We start from the raw sequence: 27,454 nt of genomic DNA on the forward strand, positions 1-27,454 counted from the left end.
CACCTCCCTATCACTTAATCCACAGTCTCTTTAACAGAAACACATCGAAAAAGTCTGCTTGCCAATCTCTAAGGCTTTCTGTATATTAATTCATTTAATCATAGTTGTATATATCACAAAATTAAGAAAGATAGGGAGTGGGCTGAAAGGGGTGAAAATATTGATGGGATGACAGAGATCAAGATCCAGGGTGCACATAAACTGCTCTTTTTTAATTTTTGCTAGTCCAGGGCTTGAACTCAGGGCCTGAGCACTGTCCTTGTGGTAGGCTAGAGCTCTACCACTTGCGCCACAGCACCACTTCTGGCTTTTTCTATGTATGTGGTACAGAAGAATTGAATCCGGATCTTCATGCATGCTAGGCAAGCACTCTACCATTAGGCCAAAAACTCCTGGCCCCAAGCTGCTTTCTTAAATAGCAGAAAAATTCAAAACAAATCCTACAACATGGGAGGGGTGGGTTGGGAGGGGTGGGTGAAAGGAGTAAGATCAAGATACACTGTGTTCATAAGCTGCTTTGATGAAGGGCAACTCCTCTGGGCAACTACTTAAAGGTAAAAATGTTTTTAGAAAAGAAAACACTATTATGATCTTCATATTATGACTGGCAGAAATAAGGTCTGAAGAACTGAGAAGCTATGAGTCCAAGGTCACTCAGCTAATACATGAAGGGAGGAGTCCAGAGTTTGAACCCAGTGGTCGAGCTGGAAACCCATGCATCTGTAATGGCGGGTACTGGCCCGCGGGGATGGATGGTTGTCTGTTGATAAGTGCCGCCCTCGGTATGGTAAGATGCTTAATGGCAGTCTCCACCTCTGCCTAACAGATCCCAGCAGCAACCCCTCAGTCCACAGGTGCATTTGCCAAAATGTCTCCAAGGACACAGCCAAACGTGCCTGCAGGAGCACCGCTGTCCTGACGTCCTCTGCATCTGGAGACGCAGTGGCAAAGTGATGCGGGTGTGCACATTCTCTGCTACTGGTGCAAACGCCGGGACTTCCTCTTGTGGATGGCCCAACTGGCATGTGGATACGAAGGGGGCACCAGGAATAAGTGTCTGTCTCTCGCGTTGCCATGCCTTTGTGTCTTGCCTTTTCGTAATGGTTCCATCCTCTCTCAAATCCCAATGTCTAAGATTCCTCAACACCCTGAGGGTGGCCCTTAGGCTTTCGTAAAGGACAGTGACAATTCAGCTTCCATATTGGTAACAAATTTCCTTAAGGTTTCCTTAAAATAGGAATTTTAGGGGATTAGCTCAGTGGAAAAGCATTTGCCTGGCAAGTACAAGACCATGAGACCAGTCCCCAGCTCTGAAAAAAAAAAAAGCTAAAAATTTACATGGATGTTAGAGCCAGTAAGAGTTAGATTGCACATTTGCACACTCGTATTCATTGCTTCTCTATTTGCCATAGCCAAGCTAGGGAAATAGCCTAGATGCCCTATAGTGGAGAAACAGATTGATAAAAGTATCAGATATATGTATATATGATATATAAGATAGAGAAAGGGGAAAAAAGGGAAGGGGAAGCAAGTAAAATGAAGAGGAAGGGAAGGGAAGGGAATAGGAAGAGAATGGGATGGAAAGGAAATGGGAAAGGGAAGAGAATGGAAGGGAATGGGAATGGGAATGGGAAAGGGAAAGGAAGAAAAGGAAAGGGGAGACAGAAAAGGGAAGGGAGCCTTACTGCTCAGATCTGTAGGTCTGACATGGGCATAAGGGTGGCATAGAGGTCACTTTCTGTGCCATCTGTACAAGGCAGAATATGTACAACATGGCTCTCCCCCTTCCAGAAGCTTCAGAGTTCCTAACAGCTCTCTCCTATCTGCCCATCTTCTTGAGGGGTGAACTGTGAGGGAGCAGTGGGTGTGCCTGGTCTTGTTGGGTGGAATTCTCAGAAGACTCATGAAGACAGAGGGGCAGGAGGGGACAGAGGGACTGGAGGGGCCAGAGGGGTGCTCCCAGCCCCCTGAGCACGCCCGGAAGGGCGGCAATGGGACTCCCTGAGGAAAGGAGAAGTGAGTCCAGAAGGGCCAGCACAGCCAACCACCAAGGACCGCATAGAATGCGCTCACACTCATTCTCCCTTACAGAAACCTTACAGTAACAGCCTGGAAATGTCTGAGAGCAAGGAACACGTTTAAAAGAACATGTTCTCTACCAGTCCACACTGTAGGGGGAGAGAACCATCTCAGTGCTCCACGAGCCATCCGGGCAGTGACCCACCCTCATCACCCTCACTGTCTAATGGGTCTGACCCATCTCAAGGGTGAACTGAGGGTTGAGAAGGGAGCGGAACTTGAGAATAAGGTGATCCAGATGTGTGTGTGTGTGTGTGTGTACATGCGTGTGTGTGTGTGTGTGCGTGTGTGTGCGTGCACACACGTGCATGCATGTATACCCGTGCCCCCTAGGCCTAATTCCATAACCACTCTCTATTCTAGTGGTGTAATTAGAACTCTGATTATAAGATCAGATGACTAAATGAATTGTTTACATGTTTAACACCTGGTACTTTTGAGGCCTCAATAATCGAAGGCAATGATTCACTCTCTGTTGCTTTCCTTTGCTGTAGATGGAGTACTTCATATGGAACACAGAGGAGGAAAATAAATATTAAGAGACTTTGAAAGCATATTCTCTCTCTTTGTTTTAGGTGGCTCAGGATTGTTTCTGAGCTGGGACTCAAATTCAAGTTTTGACAGTCTCCATCATTCCATCCTGGCATCTCCCCAGCTATCTTGACAAATAACAGTTTAAAAAAAATGGTAGGGCCAACAATTGCTCTACATCCTGAAGTACCAAAAAAGAGAAAAGAGACACCCCAAGAGGCAACATTTTAAGATCCCTCTGTTGTTCACAGAGTCTGTTATGTAGCCATCAAAACAACACACTTTAAGCTACTTGAGACCAGGGAAATGACTTTGAAATGGAAGTTAAGAGTAATTGCAAAACAAATGATTCCTTCCTGCTTTTCATTGTATTATCTTTAAGTAGTTGTACGAAGGGGTTTCAACTGAATGTCATTTCTTGAGACAATGTCTTTTGATCAATGTCACCCATCCATTTTTCTCCCCACCTCTCCCAACCCCTCCCATGTCCTCCACTTTACCTGGTTTTATAAGAAATGTTTTTTTTTTATTCATTGTTATAAAGATAGTTTGGACCACATCGCTAAAAGAATAACCACTAGAGAACTTACTTTTCACTCTAGTTTTACATTCAATTCCATATAAAGGAAAGGAATTACGTGTGTCAGGCCAGGGGTAGTGCTGGGACAGAGTCTAAGCATGGGACAGGTTGCCTTGCATTTGCACTCCTAAGAATGAATGAGTCAAGCCAGCAGAACAGATGACTCCATGAAAAGGAACAAATGGGAAAGGGGAACAAAGTGGTTTAGGAACTCCTGCAACTTTGAGGTAGCCAATTACTAACTGGAGAGCCTGCAAAACTCAAGCACTGCAGAATACCCCGTCATAAACCACACATTTCCCCCAGTCTGCAGTGAGTACAAAACAATTGTTTCTTCACTCGCAAACACGCTGGCACCGGCTACGTACTCACGGTATCCAGGAGGCGGATCCAGAAGCCCCGGGAGTGGGTATGGAGATCCCTCCACCACCCCACCATCACGCTCTCACCCCAGGACCCCTTCAACAGCCAGGACCCATCTTTCCAAAAGAGGGGGTCCAGGAGGTTTCAGGGAGAACCAGCTGGCTGTGGTAAGAAGCGGGTCTGACAGCGCTGAAGCTGCCCACGGCTCTGAGACTTGTGCAAGAGTGTGATTCATTCCACACTGGGTCTGTCAAGCACGCCTAAGAGAAATTACAGGCTTCTCTTGTCTGGAGCAAATCCATTGACGTGAGTCACTTGTTTGTCCTTTGGTTCATCGTTTTTATCTCATATGATGGCGTGGGGCTGTGCGTTGCACCCACACCCACGTAATGAGGAGAGAGCAGAGGCAAAGCTGGGCCACCACTGGGGAGGAGAGCTACGACAAGTTACTGTGGCATTTTTTTTTTTGCTTGTATCAGTGATGAACTTGGAGAAACCGAGCTGAGAAACTGAGGAATACATCATGAGCTCATCTCTAATCAGTCCTGAGGGAGTTCTGATTCACTGTGCTCATGGCTAAGAAATGCCAGGGAACCTTCTCAGGCCAATGAGTGAAGACCCAGAAGGCACAATTCCTGCCTGTGGGCAGCTACATGATATGACTCCAGCCCATCCAGGCAGCTTGAATTGTTCTGCACACACACACACACACACACACACACACACACACACACACACACACACACTCGTCCCACAGATCCTCATTCTGGTGTCTTCCATTCCTGGTCTCTAATAAAAACAGCCACTGGGATGTGAACAGGGGGTGTGGTGAGGGTGAGGCAAAAGAAGGAAGAGGGAGTCTGGTCACACAATCTTCAACAATGAGGGTCAAGGAGGCACCTGACATGTGTGGAAAATAGGTCAGTTCCATCTAGGTCACTGGTTAAGTATCAGGTCATTAAGGATTTGGAAAAACCAGTCTCATAAAGTTATGTCATCCAAGACTTTATTGAACTTATTTACTGAACGTGATCTATGTATGAAGATGACACATTCTGCCCATGAACATGCAAAAGTTAACTCAGTGAGTCACTGAAGTAAACGTTTTCCTAAAGATTCACAACTCTAGCTGGAAAAGAAAATAAATACACACAAAAGACCAAAGGAAACAATAAATATCAATGCAAAGTGGGCGGCATTGTTGATAAATGCTCTAAGAAATTACTCAAGAAAATACGTCTTGGTTTGGCCAGAAGGAAAGACTTCCCAAAGAGAAGGAAGAAAGGGAAGCCATCTTGGAACTGTGAGCCATAAAGAGAGCCTGCAGTGTATATTTGATAATTCCTGAATAGGCCTTGATAAGTCTCATTACACAGCCAGGATATGGATCTAGACAAGGTGCTTCATAACACATGATGAGATAAAGGAAATGTGATATATATGTACAACAGAGTTTTCTTCAGCCACAAAGAATAAAATTTTGTCATTTGTTGGAAAGTGGATAGAATGGGGGAATCAGCTTATTAAGCAAGGTAGGCCAAGCTCAGAAAGACAGAGACTGCATGGTTTTTCATGTGTACAATCTAGACCAAAGAAGAATAATATGCCATGATTTGTGAACAGGAAATTGTTTTGAAGTAGGACCAGCAGCTGAGTATACAGGAAAGAGAAAGGGTGATAAGAATGAGTTGTGTGAATGCGAGTTTGGTCTAGTGTAGAGTGCTTGCCTAGCATGCACAAAGACCAGGGTTCGATTCCTCAGTACCACATACACAGAAAAAGCCAGAAGCAGTGTTGTGGCTCAAGTGAGAAAGCTCAAGAACAGTGCCCGGTCCCTGAGTTCAAGCCCCAGGACTGGCAAAAAAAAAAAAGAGTTGTATGTAAATAAAGCATGCATACACCTGACAACAGAAATAAATCATGTATCTACATGAAAATTGTCTACAATAAAATGCATTAAAAATTCCTAAAAAGGAGAAGAAAAGACAATGGAGCTTAAGATAGAGTAACGTGGAGAGAATGGATTTTATCAAAGTACATTCTGTTCATGTATGTAAATATTACAAGGAAATTCCTTTGTACAATTAATTTATGCTAGTAATTAAAAAGAATTCAATGAAAATAAGGCTTGTTCCACAGTAAGATAATCTGATTTTGCTGGATGTGGACTCTAGTGTCAAATAGACCAAATAAACTGCAGAGTTTTTTAATTTGGAAGTCAATTAACTAGCTGGATATGGTGATTCACACCTGTAATTCCACCTTTTTGAGAAATGGAAATCAGGAGGATGACAGTTCAAAGGCAGACCAGGCAAAAATAGTAGTAAAGTAGTAAAAAGCAGGTCAGGTCCACCCACCATCCCAGCTGAGCGGGATAGAAACAGGAACGTCTCGGCTCATACAGGTTGGGCATAAATGCAAGCAAATGCAAACCCTAAAGTCAAACCAAATAGTACCCCCAAAACAGTAAATAAATAAAATAAACGCTATAATTCAAAAAAAAAGTCAGTTAACTGTCTCCCATGAAGATAGCAACATCCAAACTCACAGGCAGGGCCAAAGCCGTGTGTGTGTGTGTGTGTGTGTGTGTGTGTGTGTGTGTGTGTGTGTGTGTGTGTGTGTGTGTGTGTGTGTGTGTGTGTGTGTGTGTGTGTGTGTGTGTGTGGACGCGCGCACGCACGCATGAGCACAGTGCTCAGAAAGCAAAAGGCAACTCGTATTTAATGCACAGTATTTCCCAAATGCCCCTGGCTCCAGTGGCTCAGCTAGTCAGCAGACTGAGTTCTAAGGATCAGGGACCCAAGTCAACCCAGACAGGAAAGTCCATGTGACTCTTAACTCCAGTTACTTATAGGAAGCAAGAACTGGAGCTGTGGCTCAAGTGGTAGAATGCTAGCCTTGAGCTGAAGAGCTCTGGGACAGAGCCCAGGCCCAGAGTTCAAGTCCCACAACTGACAAAAACAAAAACAGACTTTCCCAAGAACGGTTGTATATTAAGTGCATATCCTACTACCTGCCTAGTGTAAGGTTTGAGCAGGACACCACTTGTGGATCTCTTAAGAAATGACCAAAATAAACCTCATCGGCACCATTTCTGGACATCACGGGAGCTGCCCCGACATGGGCTCCTGGCTGGAGAAGACAGAGACCTCAACTTCTTCGAGGGACACCCACATGATTGCAGAGTGGCTCTGGTAAGCCTCCATGGGACCTTTCTTGGTGAATTCTGAGCCCTGAGTAGGTAGGTGTCTTCTGTCACACTCCTTTGGGGAGGGTGTGCCCGAGTAGAGGCAGTTTCCATGCAAGTTGTGGCTACCCAATACACAAGGCAAACCAAAGAAAGGCAGCTCCCTCAGTCTTCCCCTGGGCTCAGAGTTCTCACTTGTTAAATGTGACTTCATCTCTAACGTGTGTCTCCCAACTATTTGACTTTGGGAGATCCCATCCTCATTGCAGTGTTTCAACCCCTGGCAACTGGCATTTCTCCGTGCCTGAATCACCGCACAGAGAAAGCTCAGGACTAGGCCAGGCCCATCTCTTTCCCTTGAGGAGAAGCTAAGGATGTATTGGTAAATGGTCAACTAAAACCATTCTCTGTCCATTGAGAAGGATTCTGTTACTATGGAAACAAGAGTGATGCTGTGCTTTGATATCAATAGAATAACAGAGATAACACTTCTGGTTGATCGTTTGTTTTCTCTCCATTCTGATTATTATAATACCACTGTCTTTACAAGCTTCTCCACTTAGAGGAAGACTCCTTGTAACAAAAACAGAGAGAGGGAGAGCCCCTAGTCGTCCACAAATTCCTGCCTCACTTTCCCATCTGCATGCAGCAGCAACCACGCAGGTCATGCTTCTGGCTTTTGCTTCTGGCTTCTGCTGCAGCTGCCTCCACAGGCCTTTGTTAAGGCTTCTCCCTCATAGCTTTGCCTGACCCTACTTTGAATATTGAACTCAGTTACATATGTCGTTAAGAAAATGAGGGGCTCTATACTTGAAATATGACAGCTCCCTCCTCCCTATCCCAGGTTTCAAAGCCTATATTGGTGATGTCAGAAAATATGAACAGAGGGCCCTTCTGCTGCTATCTGGTCTGGAAGACAAAGTCGAACGCAGGGAGCCAGCATCAGCCTGGCTAGGTAGCAAAAGCCTCTCCCTCCCTCTGGCTCCACGCCAGCAATAAGCTTCCATCTTCTTCCCTGAAAGCAGGCATCTTCCATCGACAGACTGTGTTCAGAACCTACTTTGTGAAGGGACAACTCCTTTGTACTTCTAACGATAACTTTTGAAGGTTCAGGGGGTAAAAAACAAAATAGGCCTCTTTTCTGGGTCACATGCTCTATGTTTTCCAATGAAGTTCCACCGACGTCCCCAGCCCATCAGGCGGGGCATCTAAGGCACTGAACTTCGAAAGAGTAGAATACACTGGCAGTTGGGTTCCTTTCATCCAAACAGCCAGTGGTGACCTAGTTCAAGTCTGGCTCAGAGGCCGGTGACTGCTCATGAGGCCCTCTCCCCCCTCAAACCCCCGGATCCAGCTAGCACATCTAGGTCTCCTTGCCAAAGTAAACCAGAGCTCTCTTCCTGAGGAGAAACGGGACCCACAGCACAGAGCTGGACGCGTGCACAAGACCCAGGTCCTCCTTTCGTGGACACCCAGGAGAGCATAAGAAGTCTATTCGTGGAGATGTTTAGCAGACGGAAGAACTCAGACAGCGGAGCCTCCCATCCTTTCCACACTGCACCCCACTCCTCCATCAATTCCTTCATAGTCCATGGTTCTTTGGTTCTGCCATTCCTGGAATGAATGACCCTGTCAAGGAAAGAAAAAAATCAGAGCTTCAGTGCACAAGTAAGCAAGGCCCAAAATTTTCAAAAATTTACTCTTCCCTGAACAATAAGCCTTGTGCACAGCCCCTCTGGCAGATGGTGAATGAACCTCTTCCCTGGAGGCTCACGTGCACCTCGGGCTCCGGGCTTGTTCTATTGCCTACTGATGCTGAGTTACTAACTCTGTCTTTCTCTAAGTTGGACCACTTCCTTGTAAGTGGAACTTATCTCTAAGCATTCCAGACGGCCCCAGAAGCTGCTGCCACTTTGTTGTCCTGTCGGGGACAGGAGGTGCTCTCTGCATGTCCAGGGTACCGCTGTGTGACCTTGGGCTGTGGGAATGTCATTTCCATGGATTCATTCTGCATTTCCCTGAGTTCCCTAGCCAGCTCCACCTCTGAAAGTCTCCCTTTTCTTATGGGTGTCTCTGTCGAGTGTGTCCCCATCTCCTTCTCTGTTTACATCTTCTCTCTAGATTTCGAGAAACAGGATGACACAGGATTGGAAGACTGTGCCCACATATGTCTGTCACATTGTTTCTTTTCCCATTCTTTAGTCCCCAGTGTCCCTCTGTCAGTGTGTCTCTGAGTGTATTTCACACTGCGGTCCCCTCCTCTAACTCTGTTTCTCTATGTACCTCTACCATAAGCATAAATAAATATCTACCTAAACGCATAAACTTATAAACATCTCCTTTAAGCATAAATTTTAACAAGCATCTACCTTAAACATAGATTTCTATACCTAAGATCTCTCACAAATATTATTTTGCCAGAACTCCTTCATCTTTTAAGGCCAGGAAAATGCAAGAGGCCATAATAAGAAATTTAGAGACTTATATAGATTTAGAAATTTACAGCGATTGATATGTGTCTATGACATACAAACCCTCAGCTTAATTTTGATTATGTTCTAAAATCTATGTGCCAGTGATTGTACATAGAGATTCCCTTCTTGAATACTTGTTTGTCAAACATGACATGTGAAATATGATGTAAAAATCAGTGTTAATAAAATCTTTCAAAAAAAGAAACAGAGAAAATGCTGACATGATAAAGAATATGAAGTGAGTGGGAGAACAAGAGAGGAGAGATGAGGAGAGGGAGCAATTAAGTAGAGAAGAAACTAGCTCCAGCTTCCTTAAGCCTTCCTCCCCCTCGGCCCCCAGCTAGCTCAGCATTCTTCTCTTACATGCCTGAATGCTTATAGGAACAGCAAAACATTTCCAGAAGACCCAGATCTAGAAATGTGAGCATAGCTGGGTGCCAGCGGTACATGCCTATAATCCTAGCTACTCAGGAGGATAAAATACAGAGAAATGTGGTTTGAAGCCAGGTTGGGTAGTTCAGTTGGTGATAATCTGTCCCCCAAATAACCAGAAAACAGCCTGACTAGAGTCGTGACAAGTAGTAGATCATGATCCTGAGTAAGATCTAAGTTCCAAACCTCAGTTCCAATAAAAAGAAAGAGACACATTTCTAACCATAGCCAGGTGAGGATACATTGTACTCGAGAATCTTTTTAATTCTGAAATGATGTTTCTTATAGTTATGGGTTTTTTTAAGATATAGCATTATATGCAATATATAATGTATATGTATATGTGTATATATACGTATATATTTTTATTAAAAACACATACATGGTGACCTCTGGTTTGTACTCACCTCTCAGGTTAGGGACGAAGCCTAAGTTATTAGCTTGGCCCTTTGGTGGGTTGACAAGTGAATTCTGAAGAAAGGCTCTGATGAAGACAAAGTATGATTATGTTTATCGTGACTACTCTGGTTGCAGTCATCTCCATGACTCAAAACAATACAAGAAAACAGTGGTCCACAGCCAGCAATTCATTTTACCCTTAAACTGCACCTCCCTCCTCTCCTCTGTATTAGAATAGCAAAGGACATTAAAACAGGCTGGTGTGGGCTGGGAGTTTGGCCTAGTGGTAGAGTGCTTGCTTAGCATACACAAAGACCCGGGTTCGATTCCTTGGTACCACATACATAGAAAAAAGCTGGAAGTAGTGCTGAGGCTCAAGTGGTAGAGCTCTAGCTTTGAGAAAGTCCAAGGACAGTGCTCAGGCCCTAAGCTCAAGCCCAGGTCTGGCAAAAAAACAAACAAACAAACAAACAAAAACAGGCTGGTGTAAGAAATTCCCTGCTCGCCTAGCCTGGGCTTCTCTCTCTGAAGAAGTTCCTCATGGCTTTGAGTGGTTGAGTCAAACCATAATGGAGATTGACCTACCCCCAGCCTTGAAAATCTGTTTATAGGATACTCTGTGAGTTCCACACTCCAGGGACTAGAGTCACAAATAACTCCTGGGCTGTCCTCAGTCCTGACTGGTGGGCGAGAACTCAGCAGACTCCCGGTTCCCCTCTCATTTCTCTCTCCATCACCCATCCTCCAGTCCATGCTTTCAGAGTCCACTGGTCTGTCATCTCTGACAGCATTTTAGCCTGCTTTTATCTCCTTGTATGTGGTCCTAGAACTCCAGGAACTATCTGGACAGCTCAATGAGGTGCTTTCTCAAAGAGAAATCCACACCACTGAGTATTACAGTGATTGCTTAGCATTCATTGTGGGAAACTTTGAGTCACACGCGTTAGCAGGGGACCTTTACCTCTGGTATTCGGGAGATCCATTTCATAGAAGCTACTCGACCCTTTATAGCAGCTCTTATCTAGATAGTAAACAAAGAGAATTAAGAATTGATTCTCAGGAGGCTGAGATCTAAAGATCATGGTTCAAATCCAGCTCTGGCAAGCAAGTCTATGAGACTGTTATCTCCAATTAATCATCAAAAAGCTGGAAGTAGAGCTGTGGTTCAAGTGATAGACAGTTATCCTTGGGTAAAAAAAAAAAGGCTCAAGGATAGCACCCAGGCCCCAGGTTCAAGCAACAAGATTGACATCTCTCCCTCCCCCTGCCCAAAAAAATGTTTAAATTTTTAGTACATACAACATTTTTTGTCCATTCATCATGCATGGTCCTGTGACAATTTTCTGAGTATTTTCCTTAGCAGTTCAGTTTTAAAATGTTAGAGGTTTGACCCTGGTCAAAAGCCCCACAGGTTTTGGATCCTTTGCTCATTGCATACACCTTACACCGCTATGCAAAGTGATAAAGCTACTGCTTTGCCTGCAGATGCTAATTATGGCATTATGAGTGACAAAGACACAATCCTGTGGTATATAATTGCATGATATCGGGCCGGGAGTTTGGCCTAGTAGTTAAAGTGCTTGCCTAACATGCATGAAGACCCGGGTTCGATTCCTTGGTACCACATACATAGAAAAAAGCCGGAAGTGGTGCTGAGGCTCAAGTGGTAGAGCTCTAGCCTTGAGAAAGTCCAAGGACAGTGCTCAGGCCCTGAGCTCAAGCCCAGGACTGGCAAAAAAAAAAATTGCATGATATCCTCAAGGCTTTCTGTGTGTTTTCAGCTATGAAAGTGAATTTGTTCTTTGCCACAACCCAGTGAAGGCAAGGAAAACATCTTTTATCTCTGCGCTCACTCACGCAGAACCTTCCCGAGGTGCCAGGCTAGGGCAGACTCACTTCCACTGATGATGAGGTCAAAGCCCACTGTCGGGGGAAAGGATCATAAGCCAGGACTGCACTTAATGGTCCTACTCTGCAGAGCCCCATGCCTTAGGGCTGCGAGCAAGTACGGATTGTTTAGCATTGTGATCACACAGCTGCTCCTGAAACAGGCTGGCTGCCAAAGCCCAGCCTAGTAAACACGCCTGCTAATGCACAAGTCCAGGAAGAGGTCAAAACGCAGATCACTTTTATACCATCATTCAAGTCAAAAACTTCAGGGCCAGGAGGGTGGCCTCGTGGTAGAATGCTTCTCTAGCATGCATGTGTGAAGACCCAGGTTCAATTCCTTGGTACCACACACACAGAAAAAAAAAATCCAGAAGTGGTGCTGTGGCTCAAGTGGTAGTGTTAGCCGTGAGGAATGCCCAAGGATAGTGCCAGGCCCTGAGTCCAAGCCCCAGGACTGGCAAAAAATACCCTTCATATTCTGCAGATAGAAATATACTTTCACCTCTGCGTAATCTTCACTACTCTGATACGTTATTCTCAGGAGACAATGAAAGGACCATTGGGGGAATTCTTCTTTCATAAACTTTGGTATTGACTTAGAAACTCGGATTGAGGTTTTTAGAAAGCACAACTCATGTTTTGTTATTGGATCCTTTTATCATTTAAAAAAATGAGTACTCTGAGTTGCTAGAAAGTTCTTTCCTCCTTAAACTGTTGTTTCCCTGCTTCCAGGAGTCACTGGGGTATGATGGAAACACAGAAATCTCAGACACTACAAGTACCAGTACTACAGAAAAAGAGACTAATTTGCATATGATACCTTTGGGTCCAGGATTGTTCCAAACACCAAGATGAAAAAGCCCTATAAAAGATGGAGGAGAAAAAAAGAGCCATGTATGAAAGGACGATAATAGTAATAGCAATCGCCAGTGCTTACATTTCAGCTACTATTTGGGGCAAGAAGAAACCAATCTTACACAATTTTTTTAGAAATGCAAAAGAGCATAGATTAAAAATGTAAGACAGCCCTATTATTGCCATTATTCTCCAAGATATCAAAGTGTTTGTCATAATGTGAAATTATTTGTATTTAAAATTTGAAAGAGGAAAAAGTGAGTAGATACGTCATCTCTATTATCAATTACTTGAAAATAATCTTGCTGGAAACTAAACATACTCAAAAACAAAAAGAAGAAATGTTTTAGAGCACTTTACAAAAAAAGTTTTCTTTGCAATTAGTGCCACCTACACTTTTAGTATCGAGTGTAAAAAAATCCTTGATTCATCAGTATATGGTAGCAGTAAAAAAAAAAACTGGCAAACAAAATCTTAATCATGAGGAAAAATATTAAATATTGAAACCCAAGCAGACATTTCAGAGACATACTAACACATAGCAAACAGTAAAATTCCAGGGTGTATTTGTATGGGACAAAACAAGTTGTGTAATTATACAGATTCACCCTTATATTATGCAACAATATACATGGATTAGCATAAAAATGTTGCAAATGTAGGTATGAAACTGAGTATTGATGATGCATGACTAAAAAAGAAAATGAACTATCTTGAACACCTCATGGCCTAGTTAGTCGTGTTAAAGATGGTCTTGGATGGTAACTAAAAATTCTAAGTGACTAGAAGTAAATCATAAAAATGTAATACCCGTATAGTTTGTAAACTAATTTTTGGAGGAAAACTTACTGCTTAATTTTTAAATAGCAACAACTCAGCCATTACAAATAGGAAGCCATTTTTAACCTTCAGATTATTTTAGCACTTAGTGCTTTCCAATTTGCCACTTTAGTCCATTTTCCAAATACCTCAACAATCTGGACAGCATAATACCTGATTTATATATGAAGAAACTCTACTTGAAATGTTAAACTCGTACGCCAAGTCTGTATATTATTGGTAAATGAGATGCTCAGAATGGAAATCTGAATCTTATCAGAATTTGAGCTTCTTTCCTTCTTACTCAATGCCTATTATTTGTTTCTTTCTTTCTTTCTTTGGGGGACAATGGCTCCAAAAAGGCTCTAGTTTTTCTTGCTATTGAACAGCCCCAAAACTGTGGGGATTTTTGTTACTCTATCTTGTGCTGAACTTCAAATATGTATGAAATGGGGTCAGAATCTACTATGTCCACGTGAATGTCCAGGGCTTCTTGATTAGAGTCTCCCCTCCCATCTTCCTCCTTCATCCTGTCTGCTCCCTCTGTTAAGATAATTTCACACTTTTCTAGGAACAAGCATGTGGGCAAAGGTAACCCTAATACACTGTTGATGGGAATGTAAGCTAGCGTAACCAGTACGGAAATTCCTCAAAAAAAGAAAACAGTGAACATAGAGTTACCCTCAAATCCCTCAATACACTCCTGGGTGTTTATCGGAGAGACGGAATGTCAAGCTGTAACAAAGGTACCCGCACACTCACGTCCATTACAGTTCACAATGGTCAGCCATGGAGACAGCCCAGATGCCCTACCACGGATGAACGGGTTTTTAGAGTGGAGACTTCTATAAGGCCGTCAGCCAGAATGCAAAGCTACCACTGTTTCTTCTAGGGAAAGCTGAGGGCACGGGTCCCGACCACAAAGCCTCTTCCCGTCGTGCGAGTGTCTGGACTCACCTGGAACGCGTTGAGCAAGGAGAAGACAATGTGGAAGGCCAGGGAACTGCCATCCAGGGCCAAGGCGAGCCCGAAGCCCCACGTCAGTCCCAGCAGGGGGGTAAGGATGGCGATGTTCTTGCTGATCCTCACCACGGCCCTCACCTCCTGGAACATGGAGCTGCCGCTGGCCACCCGCTGCGTCTTGACAATCACCAGCAGGACGGTGGTCAGGTTCACCGCCACGATGGCCAGCGCGGGGACCACAAAGGCCAGGAGGGCCTTGGTCGGGTCCCAGTTCAGCCAGCAGATGTGAAGCTGGAGATAGCCATGGCCAGGCTCGGTGACAGCCACCGTGATGACAGCAATGGCCAGAGGACATCCGTAACCCACCGAGAAGAGCGACGCCACCAGGAGCGATTTGGGCAGCGTGTGGAAAACAATCAGAATCCCATAGAGGATGAGGAGCGCTTTGGCCAGCATCCAGAAAAACACAGAAAGGTAAAAGAAGTGAACGAAAAACGTTGCCGCCACGCATCCGCTGTGGTGTTCGATTGGGCCACTGAGGAAGGAAGCCACAATAAACCACACATCTGCCCCGAGCAAGGTGGCTGCAATGTTGGCAATGCACACGTGACGCAGATAGGAAATCTCTGTCTTGGTCACTTGAGTCCAGACCATGGCTTCAATGGTCAGACAAATGACCAAGCTGCAGATGGAGATGGCCAGGCCTACGTACGTGATATAAATCAGAACTGGGTGCTCTAAGGAGCGAGGTGACATCAGGATGGAAAAAGAGGTAAATAATTTGCTTGGCCTACATTTGCAAATGACTTGCCGGGAGTTCTCTCGAATCCTCTCACAGGCCTGCTGGTCCCATCTGCTCTCCGTGGAATGCCAGCCAACGCACTGCGTCTTCCTTTCCTCTGAATTGCTGATCTTTTCAAAAATCATTGAAACCCTTTGCAGCTCCTTGGGCAAAATGACAGATATGACAAGCCCATTGACGGTGACATTTTCCAATAGGCTGGCTTCCAAGATGGCCCCAAGAGTTGGAAACGCAATGCTGATGACCTGAGAAGAGGAAGGCACTCTCTGAAGATCTTCTTTATTGATCAGGACCTTTCCAGTGAGTCTCCTGCTAGTGTCATTAACTCTCATTGAAAAACTGAGATTCCCTCCGGTGCCGTTTCCAGACACGATGGCCCCCGTGGTGTGAATGAAGTCGCGTGCTATGTCGAGGGGACGTTTATCGAGAGATAACTTTCTTGCAAAGGAATTGACTGAATGAAGCAGGATGCAGCTGCTGTTTCTGTCAGGAATGAAGGTCCAGTTCGAAATGCTTTTGCTGTCAAGAACGTGGTTGGCCATGGTACTGTAGCTCTGCCAAGGACATCGGCAGTTAGTAATCACCCCTGCACTGAGGGAACTTTCAACCTACTCCAGACCCACTTTTACAAACGGCGGTCTCCAGGTAGTCACTGGAGTAGTAGGAATTCCCTGAGAATGACTTAGAAATGGGCCAGCTTGGGGCCTGGGAGTGTGGCCTAGTGGTAAGAGTGGGAGAATGGCCTAGAGTACATAAAGACCCAGGTTTGATTCCTTGGTACCACATACACAGAAAAAGTGGAACTGGAAGTGGTGCTGTGGCTCAAGTGGTAAAGTGTTACCCACAAGGAAAGTCCAAGGACAGTGCTCAGGCACTGAGTTCAAGTCCCAGGACTGGAAAAAAAAAAGAAATGGATCATCTCAGGCCACACCCAGAACCGGTGTCTTTCTTAGCTCCCAGGTGACCTGCATGCACAGTGGGCTTTGCATGGGACTAAAGCTACGAGGGATGTGCCTCCCGGCTCTCCTCCCATGCACGCCACGCCTTCCTGTGAGACTGGTGGGTGAGGGGGCATCACACACTCACTCCACAGCTGTACCCTTCACACTGCAGGCACAACTAGAGATTTCTCACCCTGTCGTGGAGCCCATGGTGTAATTAACATCCCTGCACAGACACATATGAAACTGGGCCATTGAGACCTGAGTCTGAATCTGCATCTTGATGCCCTCTGCTTCACACGTCAAACGATAACAGAAGTGGATCCGATCCTGTACTCTACTTCCTGGGGTTGACGTTAGCTGTTTGTCATTTCAACACTTATTCACACTCACAAATAAAAGTGAGAAGTTGTTCCCTCTGCAGGACCTACAGTGTTTCTTAGAGGACGAAAGTAGCTAAAACATAGTTTAAAAAAAACAAAACAGGCTCCAGTGCCCACCCAGTCCCGAGTTAAGCCCTCTTTGTGAATGTCCATTTGGTGTGTTCACCTTTTTCCCTGTTTGTTGGCTTTCTCCCATGAACATTTATTGCTCTGTAGGCACTGGGAATAGGGAGGTGAAAAACTGCCCAAGAAGCTCACTGGCTGCTCCAACTGTCAAATTGGACAGACATCCCTCCATGAAACACTCAGGGTCCCTACCTGCATCTTGGCCTCATTTACGTTTTCCAGGAGCGCCATTGATATGTTGTGTAAGAGCTGCACAATGACAGCGATGTTGCCTGGTATTTGGGGAGAATGCTGGATGTTTCTCGTGACACAAGACAAATCCGCCGGGCACCTGTGCATCAGCTTCTCTGCTATGGTCTCATCATGCCCATCATATTCTTTTACATTTACATTGGCTCCAAAGTGCTGGACTGTATATGTCTCCTTCTCCTAAGACAGAATGAGAGCAAAGCAATTCTCACTGCATCGTGTGCACCCACCAGAAAGCACTCTCACTAAAAGTTACAATGGCTTTATTACACAGCTGCAGATTGATTATTTTCTCATTTCCAAAGTCACACCTTGAATGGAATAATTCAACTGATGACAAAGGTATTGAGCAAAAAATTTAAATGTTTCCCCTTCCCAATGACCTGCAGGTATGTGGAGCAAAACAATACAAGTCCCAACTTTACAACTGTTTTCCACTCAGCCTACTCCTCCAAACAGAAAGTGTTATCTTCATCAGACCATTTCAGATGGCATTCATGGATATCCACGGATATACATCACATCCGCGGATACAATGGAAACCAGTGGGAAATCATGATAGGATATACTAGGTCTGATGTGCTAGGTCTGGTGTGGGACCCAAATTACATACTTTGACTATCAGCAATTAAGAATTAAAGCCCACTGGACATGGTGGTTCACACCTGTAATCCTAGCTACTCAGGAGGCTGAGATCTGAGGATGGTGGTTCAAAGCCAGCCCAGGCACTAAAGACCATGAGACTCTTATCTTCAATTTACCACTAGAAAACAAGAAGTGGGGCTGTGGCTCAAAGGCTAGGGTGGTAGCCTTGAGCTGAAGAGCTCAGGGACAGTGCCCAAGTCCAGACTTCAAGCCTCATGACCCCCCCCCACACACACACACAAAAACTAAAGCCAGGCATCAGTGGCTCACACCTATAATCCTAGCTACTTGAAGGATGAGATCTGAGAATCATGGTGTGAAACCAATCAGAGCACAAAAGTCTTTGAGAGTCTTCTCTCCGAAAAACCAGAAATGATGTGATAGCTCACGTGATAAAGTGCCAGCCTTGAGTGAACAAGCTAAAGGACAGTGCCTAGGCCCTGAGTTCAAGCTCTAGTACCACACCAAGCATGTACACGCACGCATGCGAACACACACACACACACAATTTGGGAATATTAAAGAGCCTAAAGTGAAGTTAACTATGACAACTCCGAACACCTCTCCTGGCTCTAACCTAAATAAAACATGAAATTCCTTCATGGTATGAAAGGGTGTGGGGAACAGAAGAACAAATGTTTACACCTCCACAGTTAACAAGCAAGAGGTTGTTAGGTGTCTGTGTATTCACCGCACGGTTCAGCCTCATGTTCCACCTCTCCTTTACGTAGGACAATTTGTGTGGCTAATTGGAGCCTCTGCTTTGCACACGGAGCGCACGTGAGAATCCATGTTGTGAAAGAACCGACAGTACCTCGAAGATATTGAAGGCGTTGAGCGTGCGGCAGGTGTCTGTGATTTTGCGCCATGTCTTCATCCGACATACAAACCCCATAGTCCCTGCAGTGCCTGGAGGACAAAGCTGACTGCAGCGGGCATTGTCCACACAGATTCCATTGCATGGATCTGGGAAAATAAAAGTCATCGTGTCACAAGGAGCAGTCTGAACTCTGGATGGCACTGAGCAGCCAAGGGGTTGCTGCATGAAGGTTTAAGGATCTTGTGAGGGTAAGGGGGCAGGGATTAAAAGGGATCTATAGCCATCACTCATTTCAGAAACAGTATCCTCCTCCTTCCAACAAAATCGTATTCTGAACTGCAGTGTGTAGCAGAGAAAAGCAGGACTGCCCTCGTTCAAGTGAGTGGGAAGATTCCCACGTGTCTCGAAGTCCCATGACTTCAGATTTTCTAGATCAGCTCTAGACACCCTTGTTTTTAATGGTCCCAAGGAACCTTCAGCTCCAGAACTTGGTAATGTGGGCCTCGTCAATGAGTTCTCAGAGACAAAAATCTCAGATCAGGATGGAGCAGAGGATGCTGGCAACAGACAGAGACACGGCCGAAGCCACAGACACAATTCAGCGTAAAGAAAAAAAAGACCAGTGCAAAGGCAAGCTCCTAGAGGGTGCGTCAGCGGCCTGAGAGTGTGCCGGCATCACAACCCTGATAGTCAGACCGCTGTGTGGTCACTGATCGTCACCAACATACCATGTAGTCTGTTAGGCACCTTCTCTTTGCTTTTGGTGATGGCCTAGAAAGAGAACAATAAAATGCATAGCAAAGTCAATTGCCAACATGCTCATCTCAAGGCCTCAATTTAGTCACAAACCATCCTGATTGATTCACCAGCAATCCCAGCTTGGCTTCCAGCAGCCAAAAAATGAACTACAGCTCCATAATCCCACATTCCCTTCACTTTCCCTCCCATTGCTACTTGAGTGCTCTCTCTCCCCCCTCCCTCCCTCCCTCCCTCTCTCCCTCCCTCCCTCCCTCTCTCTCTCCCTCCCTCCCTCCCTCCCTCTCTCTCTGTCTCTCTCTGTCTCTCTCTCTCTCTCTCTCTGTCTCTCTCTCTGTCTCTCTCTCTGTCTCTCTCTCTCCCCCCTCCCTCCCTCTCTCTCTGTCTCTCTCTCTGTCTCTCTCTCTGTCTCTCTCTCTGTCTCTCTCTCTCTGTCTCTCTCTCTCTGTCTCTCTCTCTCTCTCTCTCTCTCTCTCTTCTTTCTCCCTCTCTCTCCCCTCTGTCTTCCTCTTTCTCTCCCTTTCTGTTTTATCTCCCTCTCTTTCTCCAGGAAGAGAGCATTGGTGTGTCTCTCCCAAGTGCAGGGAGATTTCATTGAAGATTCACGGAACAGAATGCCCTTGAAATCACTGATGTACAATAATCTTTTATTTCATAGTCGAGAAAATAAAGCCTTCATGTATAAACTGAAGAGTTAATGTTCTTCCACTAAACCATAAAGTTAAATATTATTTTTTAGGGTTCAAAAATTTAACACCTGCCAGGCATGGTGGCTCACACCTGTAATCCTAGGTACTCAGAAGGCTGAGATCTTAGGATCAAGGTTCAAAGCCAGCCTGGGCACTGAAGGACCTGAGACTCTTATCTCCAATTAACCACTAGAAAATGGGAAGTGGAACTTGACTCAAGGGTAGGGCTGTAGCCTTGAGTTGAAGAGCTCAGGGACAACTCCCAGGCTCAGGGGTCTGGTAGTAGCCTTGAACTGAAGAGCTTGGGGACAGTGGCCAGGCTGAGTTCAAGCCCCATGACCCCCCCAAAAAAAATCCAACTCCTTTATTTTACAAATAAGAAAGCTAAACTTGAGTAATGAGGTAATGCCAAAGGACGTGCAGGAGACTTCTCTTTGATTTGTGTTTCTAACACCTATAAACAGCCAGTCCACAGTGTGGAAGAAAATACAAACTTCTCATCTCCAACCTATCCTGATAAGGCCATGGCGTTTGCATTAATACACTATGACAAATGTGATTAAAAGTCAACTCTCAGTGCACATTAAACTCCCACAACAACGTATCCTACTAATTAGGCATGCATGCGGCAAGCCATGATGCCTTATTGAGAAATGACAGGAAGCCTGCCTTAAGTGAAGAACCTGATTCACTTCTTTCTAACGCACACCATACTTGATTCCTCTGGACTTTGCTAGGGTGGCATCCATTGGGGCACTTGAGCTTCAGACACCAAAAGCTTTGTCTTGTGAAAAAGAGAATGACAAATCTGGAGCTCACACAACCTGCCATGCTGCAGGCAGTGGGGGGAAGGAAGTGACGCTGCCCTCCAGTGCAGCATCTGGAAGCTTGTGCAAAGTGGGAAGGATGGAATCTTCCGGGTGAGCTGAGATTCCCCAGCAATCAAGAAAAAATAAACCCAGCTTTCTCGGGTACAGTTTAGAGTCCACATTCACTCTTGTAGAAAAATGGAGATGGGAAAGAAAAACAGTAGCAAATTCTGATGCCTCTGGCAAAATGTCCTTCCTGGTGGGCTCGGCCTTCTCCACAAAGCCAGCTATCTCAGCTTGGCATCTGTGCAGACAGGGAGCCATGAAGAACATTACTATGGGCAAACTGATTCGTGGATGAAGAAAAAATTATTAGAAAACTTATGAAAGGGACTCTCAAAGGTATTTGTTTTTACCTTAGGTGCCTCTGCATACAACAGAAAATACCAAAATGGGAAAAACAAGAAGCTGAGGATCTGGAGACAGGCGCTCTCTCTTGCACTGGCCTATAAGTCAGCAGTGAGGTATACCCCGTGAACTGCATTCTGCGACATCAGCCCAGCCCCTCTATTGATAAAGTAGGGAGGGGGGTTCACCACTTGACATCAAAGCTCCCTCTTCTATCTTGTGGTCCAACACTAATGCCCCTTCCAAAGATGCCCAGTCCTGAGGCTCAAACTCAGGGCCTAGGTGCTGAACCTGAGTTTATGTTAGTCAGGCCTAGTGCTCTGCCGTGTGAGTCACAGCTCCACTTCTTTTGGGGGTAGTTTTTAGACAGAGTCTCATGATCTTTCCTGCCTGGGCTGGCTTTGAACAGCAGTCCTCGGATGGCCGCATCCTGAAGAGTTAGGATTACAGTCACGAGTCACAGGTACCTGGTGCAAAATTCTTTTATATCCTCCCCTCCTCTGTTATCGCTCCTCCACAACCTATCTCACAAATACGACTAAGGGAAAAGCTAAAATGACTTACAGTGTGACTAAGGGGATTCCAGGAAGAGCCACAAGGCCCACTGCCACATGAAAGTTCAAACGTGACACTGCGGCCACTTCCACCCCAATGGAACGTTATTTAACCACAGTCTACCTGAGCCCCCAGGGCCCCTTCCAGTCCAGCCCAAGTGTCCAGTAACTACATCCTCAACAAAGGTGCTATTCACATTTTGAGTGGGAGGCAGCTTCCTTGTGCCACACCATTTTTAGTACTGCCCATGAAATGCCATGAACATGCCCCAGCCTCAGTGGTGATCCTCAGACCTCTAGGGGTGTGTGTGTGTGTGTGTGTGTGTGTGTGTGTGTGTGTATACGCTAGTCGTGGACTTGAACTCGTGGCCTGAGTGCTGTCCCCAAGTTTCTTTTTTGCTCAAGACTAGCACTCTACTACTTGAGCTCCAGCATCATTTCCAGCTTTTTCTGGGTAGTGTTGGAAGTAAGAGTCTCTCATGATCTTTCCTGCCTGGGCTGGCTTCAAACTGTGATCCTCAGACCTCAGCCACCTGAGTAGCCAGGATTATAAGGGCGAGCTACCAGCTCTCAGGCCACCTCTACATTTTGAAGAAAATAACATAACCTCTGTTATGAGCAACTACAAGGGTCACTACCTGAGGGTATAAAAAATTAGCTAATCTCCCTAGATCATTCTAACCACATTATGTCTCAGATAATAACAAAGAATGGAATGAAGGGGAAAAAGGATGAGAAAGTAATTTCTAGCTTTTGCCTGAAATTGTTTTGTTGTCCAACCTGCAGTTGCAAATTCTCTTGACCAAACTGGCCATGCCCTCACTATTCTCCTCCTCTTTAGCTTTCAGGCAATGCCACTGGTTCACTTATACATCCTGCTGTCCATGCTCTCCACCCACCCCTCCCAGCTCCTCATCTCCTCTTGCCCCTCTTCTTACCTGGCATAACGTCCTACAGGATTCAATGGGCAAAAGAAACAGCAAGCAGGACAACAGAAATGCAGGGATCATCGTCTTCCACACAGCTGCTGCCCTCCAGTCTATAAAAATCATTAAAAAAAAAAAAAAGGAATATAGCCCCACGTATAGCCCCAGGCCACTGCAGACCCACCTGCCTGGGAACCTCTCCTCATTTAGAGCCATCTGTGCTCTGCCATCCACGTGAGCAGGAACCTCTGGGCTTATGCTCCCAGCCCACACTGCAGGCCTCGGCCATGGCCTTGTCTTCCCTCCCCTCTGCTCCTGGCTTGGATGTCTGTCACAGCTAGAGTGGGATTCCCTCCAAATGAACTGACTGCTTGGCAGATTTTCCCTCACCTCCCAGGACATGACAAACAGCAGCCTGTGTTTAGGGAGTAGGCACGGTGGCTGTGAACGAGGTGAGGCTGAGAATTGTGTAGGTGGCTAGCGCACATGCGCTGCAGCTCCAATGGGTCACAACTTTCTTTGGAAGGAATGGAAGCGCTGGGCGTGGGCGCCCTGTTTTCCCCTCTCTCCGCCCTCTTGGTGGGGCTGGATTTGCAGCGGTCAGGAGAGCTGATCTTCAGAACTGATCTACTGTGCTTACATTTACCAGCAAGGATGCCAAAAATTAAACGGAATCTTTAATGCTCCCAGGACATATGGCAGACACCAAATATACTCAGTAATAAACTCGATAAAGAAAGAGGGAAGGAGGAAGAGGAAGAGGAGAAGAAAGATTCTGACACTGGACAGTGACTAGCACTCATTCCAGTTCTCTGAAGGCAGAAAGTTCAGAAGAAGAAAAATGGTGCCATGGGAAGGAGCAGCCTGGCTCTATTTTGATCACAAACCCTCACCACCTAGAATCCATCCCTTCCTTCTTTTGTCTCCCCTCTCTCTAGGGAGCAGCGATAGCAAGAGGTAGCTGGAATTAACTCTTGCTTCCTAAGCAAATGTTTAAAAGGAAGCATCATAGAGCCTAAGCCAAAAACTTGATCACAAACATTCCTTCTATTTCAGAAATGGCTTATCTCTAAAGAATACACAACATTAAAAAAAATAATAAAATTAGGGGCCGGGAGTTTGGCCTAGTGGTTAAAGTGCTTGCCTAGCATGCATGAAGACCCGGGTTCGATTCCTCGGTACCACATGTAGAAAAAAAGCCGGAAGTGGTGCTGAGGCTCAAGTGGTAGAGCTCTAGCCTTGAGAAAGTCCAAGGACAGTGCTCAAGCCCTGAGCTCAAGCCCAGGACTGGCAAATAATAATAATAATAATAATAATAATAATAATAAAAGTAATTTTGTGTGACTCACATCCAAAGAAATAGTTACATGGGCGCTGAAATTCTACGGATTGAAATGTGCCACATAAAACATGCTAGATTTTTTTTACTGAAATACTAAGAACCAGACAGGCGCTGATAACTCACACCTGTAATCCTAGCTACTCACTCAGGAGGCTGAGACCAGCTTCAAAACCATTTTGGGCACTGAAGTCCATGAGTCTCTTGTATCCAATTAACCACCCAAGAAACAGAAGTAGAACTGTGACTCACATCTTAGAATGCTGGCCTAAAGCATAAAAACTCAAGGACAGAGCCCACACCTGAGTTCAAGCCCCAGGACTCACACACTCACACACACACACACACACACACACACACACACACACACACACACACACACGGTAAGCAATGTGATTGTATAATTTTGAAGAGAAGAAAAAGTATTTTATAACTTGAACTCTCGCATCTATCTTAAGACCAAAACTAAGTACTCAGACAGGAATCATAAACCACAGCAAGCGCTAAGACGAACAGAGCCCCAGACAAAATGTTGCCAACAAAACCAGGAATACTCTCATCCCTAGCTTTGCTGGCCGGCAGTCCAGGGCTCCTACTTGCACAATTAAGGTTTGTAATGAATTGTTGTGGTTTCACGTGAGATTCCAAAGAACACTTACAGAAGCCCTCAGCCAGACAGATTGTGGGTACACATCGCAGATGATCTCAGAGGTGGAAGATTCCAGAGCATCACTCATTAGCCACCCTCTATTTCACTCTTAGCCTATGACCAGTGCATTCTCCTGCCTGAATGCAGTCTTCCTGGGAGGAAGGAGAAGAAAGTCCAGTTACTACATGGTTAGCCTGTATTAGGAAAGGTTTCTGCACTCCTGCTTTCAGAATGCCATGTGTCTTCCTAAAATAAGAACAAGATGATCTTTGCACAGATTCAATCCGTTCGGAGTACTTTCACATATAGCTTTTATGGGTACTTAGTTGTTGTTGTTGACAGTATTGAGATGTGAAATCTGGGCTTTAGGTTTGGTAGACAGGCACTCTTCCACTTGAATCATAATGTCGTAATAATCTCATGAGGCAAGGAGAATAGTTACTTCTCTTACTTTTGCCTTCTTCTACCACAGAGGAGACCGTGGTTAGTTAGTGAGTGGCTTTTTCAAGGTCACACGCGATTGAATGATCTGAATCTCCTTTGGTTCATGATGCAGTACAGAAGTCACCCTTCAATATTCAGGCCTGCTCTGAACACCAGAACTCAGGGATTCTCCATTCCCTCACATTTAATAAAATGGTATTGTCTTTGTATACGACCATCATACATTATCCCTATGCCATAAATTATCTCTAGGGATCTTATAATAACTAATATAAAACTAGGCATGGTGGTACCTGCTCATATTCCCAGCACTCCAGAGCCTGAGTTGGGATGATTACAATTTCAAGGCCAGCCTAGACTACATAGCAAAAACCTCCCTCAGGAAAAATAAATAAAACCATTTTTAAATACATAAATTAGAATAATCTTGAGACACTATCTCAGATTAATATTTGGAAGTACAGCTGAATTATCATGTCTACAACTATACCTACTGAGCTCCCTCTTCATGTGCTCAGCTGAGTCCTCAGTTCTCTCCCAGTATAGAAAACGTTAAGCTCATGTCATCAGCTTAGTCTCCCATGGCTCCTCTAAACCTGATCTGAATCAGATGCAGGTTTTAAGAAGCACTGAAGAATGGACGACAACCCGACTGGAAATGTCAACGGTGAACAGCACAAACATGTCCAGACAGCATCTCTTGCAGGCACTTGGTTAAGCAAGGTGTGCCCTGAGACCCATCCCCCTGTGAATCACCACAAGCTTTAAGATGATGCCACCTGACAGTCAGGTGTGGCCAGGGCAGACACATGAAAACATAACAAATTTGGCCAGATGCTAGTGATTCACCCCTGTAACGTGAGCTCCTTAAGGAGCCGAGAATGGAAGAAACCAAAACTCAGGAGACCCCTTCTCATCGCACAGCTGAACACCAGACACAGGCCTGCATCCCCAGCTATGGGGGAGGCAGAGAACTTTTGAAGACATCATCTCAACAGAAGAAGCTGGTGTGGTAGCATACGTGGACCATACACTACTAGGAAAGGAAGAAAGACCATATCCCAACATAGCCTGTGCTGAAAGAGGCTGGAAATGTGGCTCCCCAGGAAGTACAGAACTATAGTACTATTTTTTTTAATTATATAGGAATGTTAACTAGATAAACACAACCTGTGGCAATGCTTGCAGCAGCTCTTCTCAGACTGTCATATAGAAAGAGCTGCAGGAAACAGCAAGCTTTTGTACAGAAGTTGTAGAGATGGTAGCAAAACAAAACAAAACAAAAAAAGTAATATCGGGGCTGGGAGTGTGGCCTAGTGGTAGACTTGTTGCCTAGCATGCATGAAGCCCTGGATTCAATTCCTTGATACCATATATACAGAAGAAGAAAAAAAAAGCTGGAAGTGGCGCTGTGGCTCAACTGATAAAATGCTAGACTTGAGAAAAGCCCAAGGACAGTGCCCAGGCCCTGAGTTCAAGCCCCAGGATTGGCAAAAAAAAAAGTAATATAGAAAGAGTAGAAATGAAAAAAAACAAAGTACAAATGATGAACAATGATAAGCACATGGCAAATTATGCCAAATCTAGCTAAAGGAACACTACACACATATCAAATGAAACATAATATTTAGGAGGAGTGTTAATAAAACAAATCAGTCTAAGAAAATGATATTATATTAGTTTTTAGTATTAATAGGATAAAACACTCAACCAGGTTTGCCTTGCACAGAGAATAATACCAGAGAGATTTCTCACCCACCCTCATCTGAGTCACCAACAAACTAATAAAACACTGAAAACACAACCATCTCACTTCAACAAAATGAGAAAAGGGAGAACTATGTCAATGCAAAAATTCCAAACTGCTAAAGGTAAAACTTCTTAAATTCTAACATGAAATAGAATGTGGTAGAAGAGCATTTTCTCAGGATTGGAAATATTGAGATTATTTTTCTTTTTAATGATTATTTCCTTTTTTTCTCTCTTAGCCAATCCATAATTTGGATAGTACCTTATGAAATACCATTAGTTCTCCAAAAGTGTAGAGAAAAGCAAAGTGTGATAATCCTCTTGTTTGTAATTATCTTTTTATTTTTTTTCAATGCTTCCAGGCACACAGGCCGTTGTCAACAATGCTCATGCTCTGGGGCTGTTCCTCTCTGATGTATAAGATGAGACAAAATGTCTTTTCCCCCCCAAATTTAGATGGCCAGGCAGGAAGAAACATGGTCACACCAAATCCCCATATTGGATTTAATCAGTGAGAAGCCAGACTGGGGGCATGGCTCAAGTGGCAAAACACAAACTTAGTGAAAAAGTAAGCTGAACCAGCATGAAGACCT

The 27,454-nt window shown here is 44.8% G+C and overlaps 1 protein-coding gene across 1 annotated transcript; it reads right to left on the reverse strand.

Annotated features, from left to right (window-relative positions):
* Window positions 1-7,411: 7,411 nt before the first annotated feature.
* LOC150047604 (adhesion G protein-coupled receptor F2-like) lies at window positions 7,412-22,764 on the reverse strand. Its single transcript, XM_090355515.1, has 9 exons — window positions 22,693-22,764; window positions 19,267-19,309; window positions 18,533-18,684; window positions 17,017-17,253; window positions 14,567-15,928; window positions 12,756-12,797; window positions 11,007-11,066; window positions 10,054-10,130; window positions 7,412-8,369 (listed from the first exon to the last, which is right to left on the reverse strand). The coding sequence occupies exons 1-8, from the start codon at window positions 22,762-22,764 to the stop codon at window positions 10,083-10,085; spliced, it is 2,016 nt and encodes a 671-aa protein (XP_090211641.1). The 3' UTR covers window positions 7,412-8,369; window positions 10,054-10,082.
* Window positions 22,765-27,454: the final 4,690 nt, after the last annotated feature.

Source organism: Megascapheus bottae, chromosome 22, assembly GCF_031878675.1.
Source record: "Megascapheus bottae isolate mThoBot1 chromosome 22, mThoBot2.hap1, whole genome shotgun sequence".
Classification (NCBI taxonomy): domain Eukaryota; kingdom Metazoa; phylum Chordata; class Mammalia; order Rodentia; family Geomyidae; genus Megascapheus; species Megascapheus bottae.

Excerpts from the sequence above, each read along its gene's own strand:
- LOC150047604 (XM_090355515.1), bottom strand. The coding sequence starts at position 22,764 with ATGATCCCTGCATTTCTGTTGTCCTGCTTGCTGTTTCTTTTGCCCATT. Across the intron at positions 19,310-22,692 it reads CCTGTAGGACGTTATGCCAG|GCCATCACCAAAAGCAAAGA; the intron begins GTAAGAAGAGGG and ends TTCTCTTTCTAG. Across the intron at positions 15,929-17,016 it reads TAAATGAGGCCAAGATGCAG|AGCTACAGTACCATGGCCAA; the intron begins GTAGGGACCCTG and ends TGTCCTTGGCAG.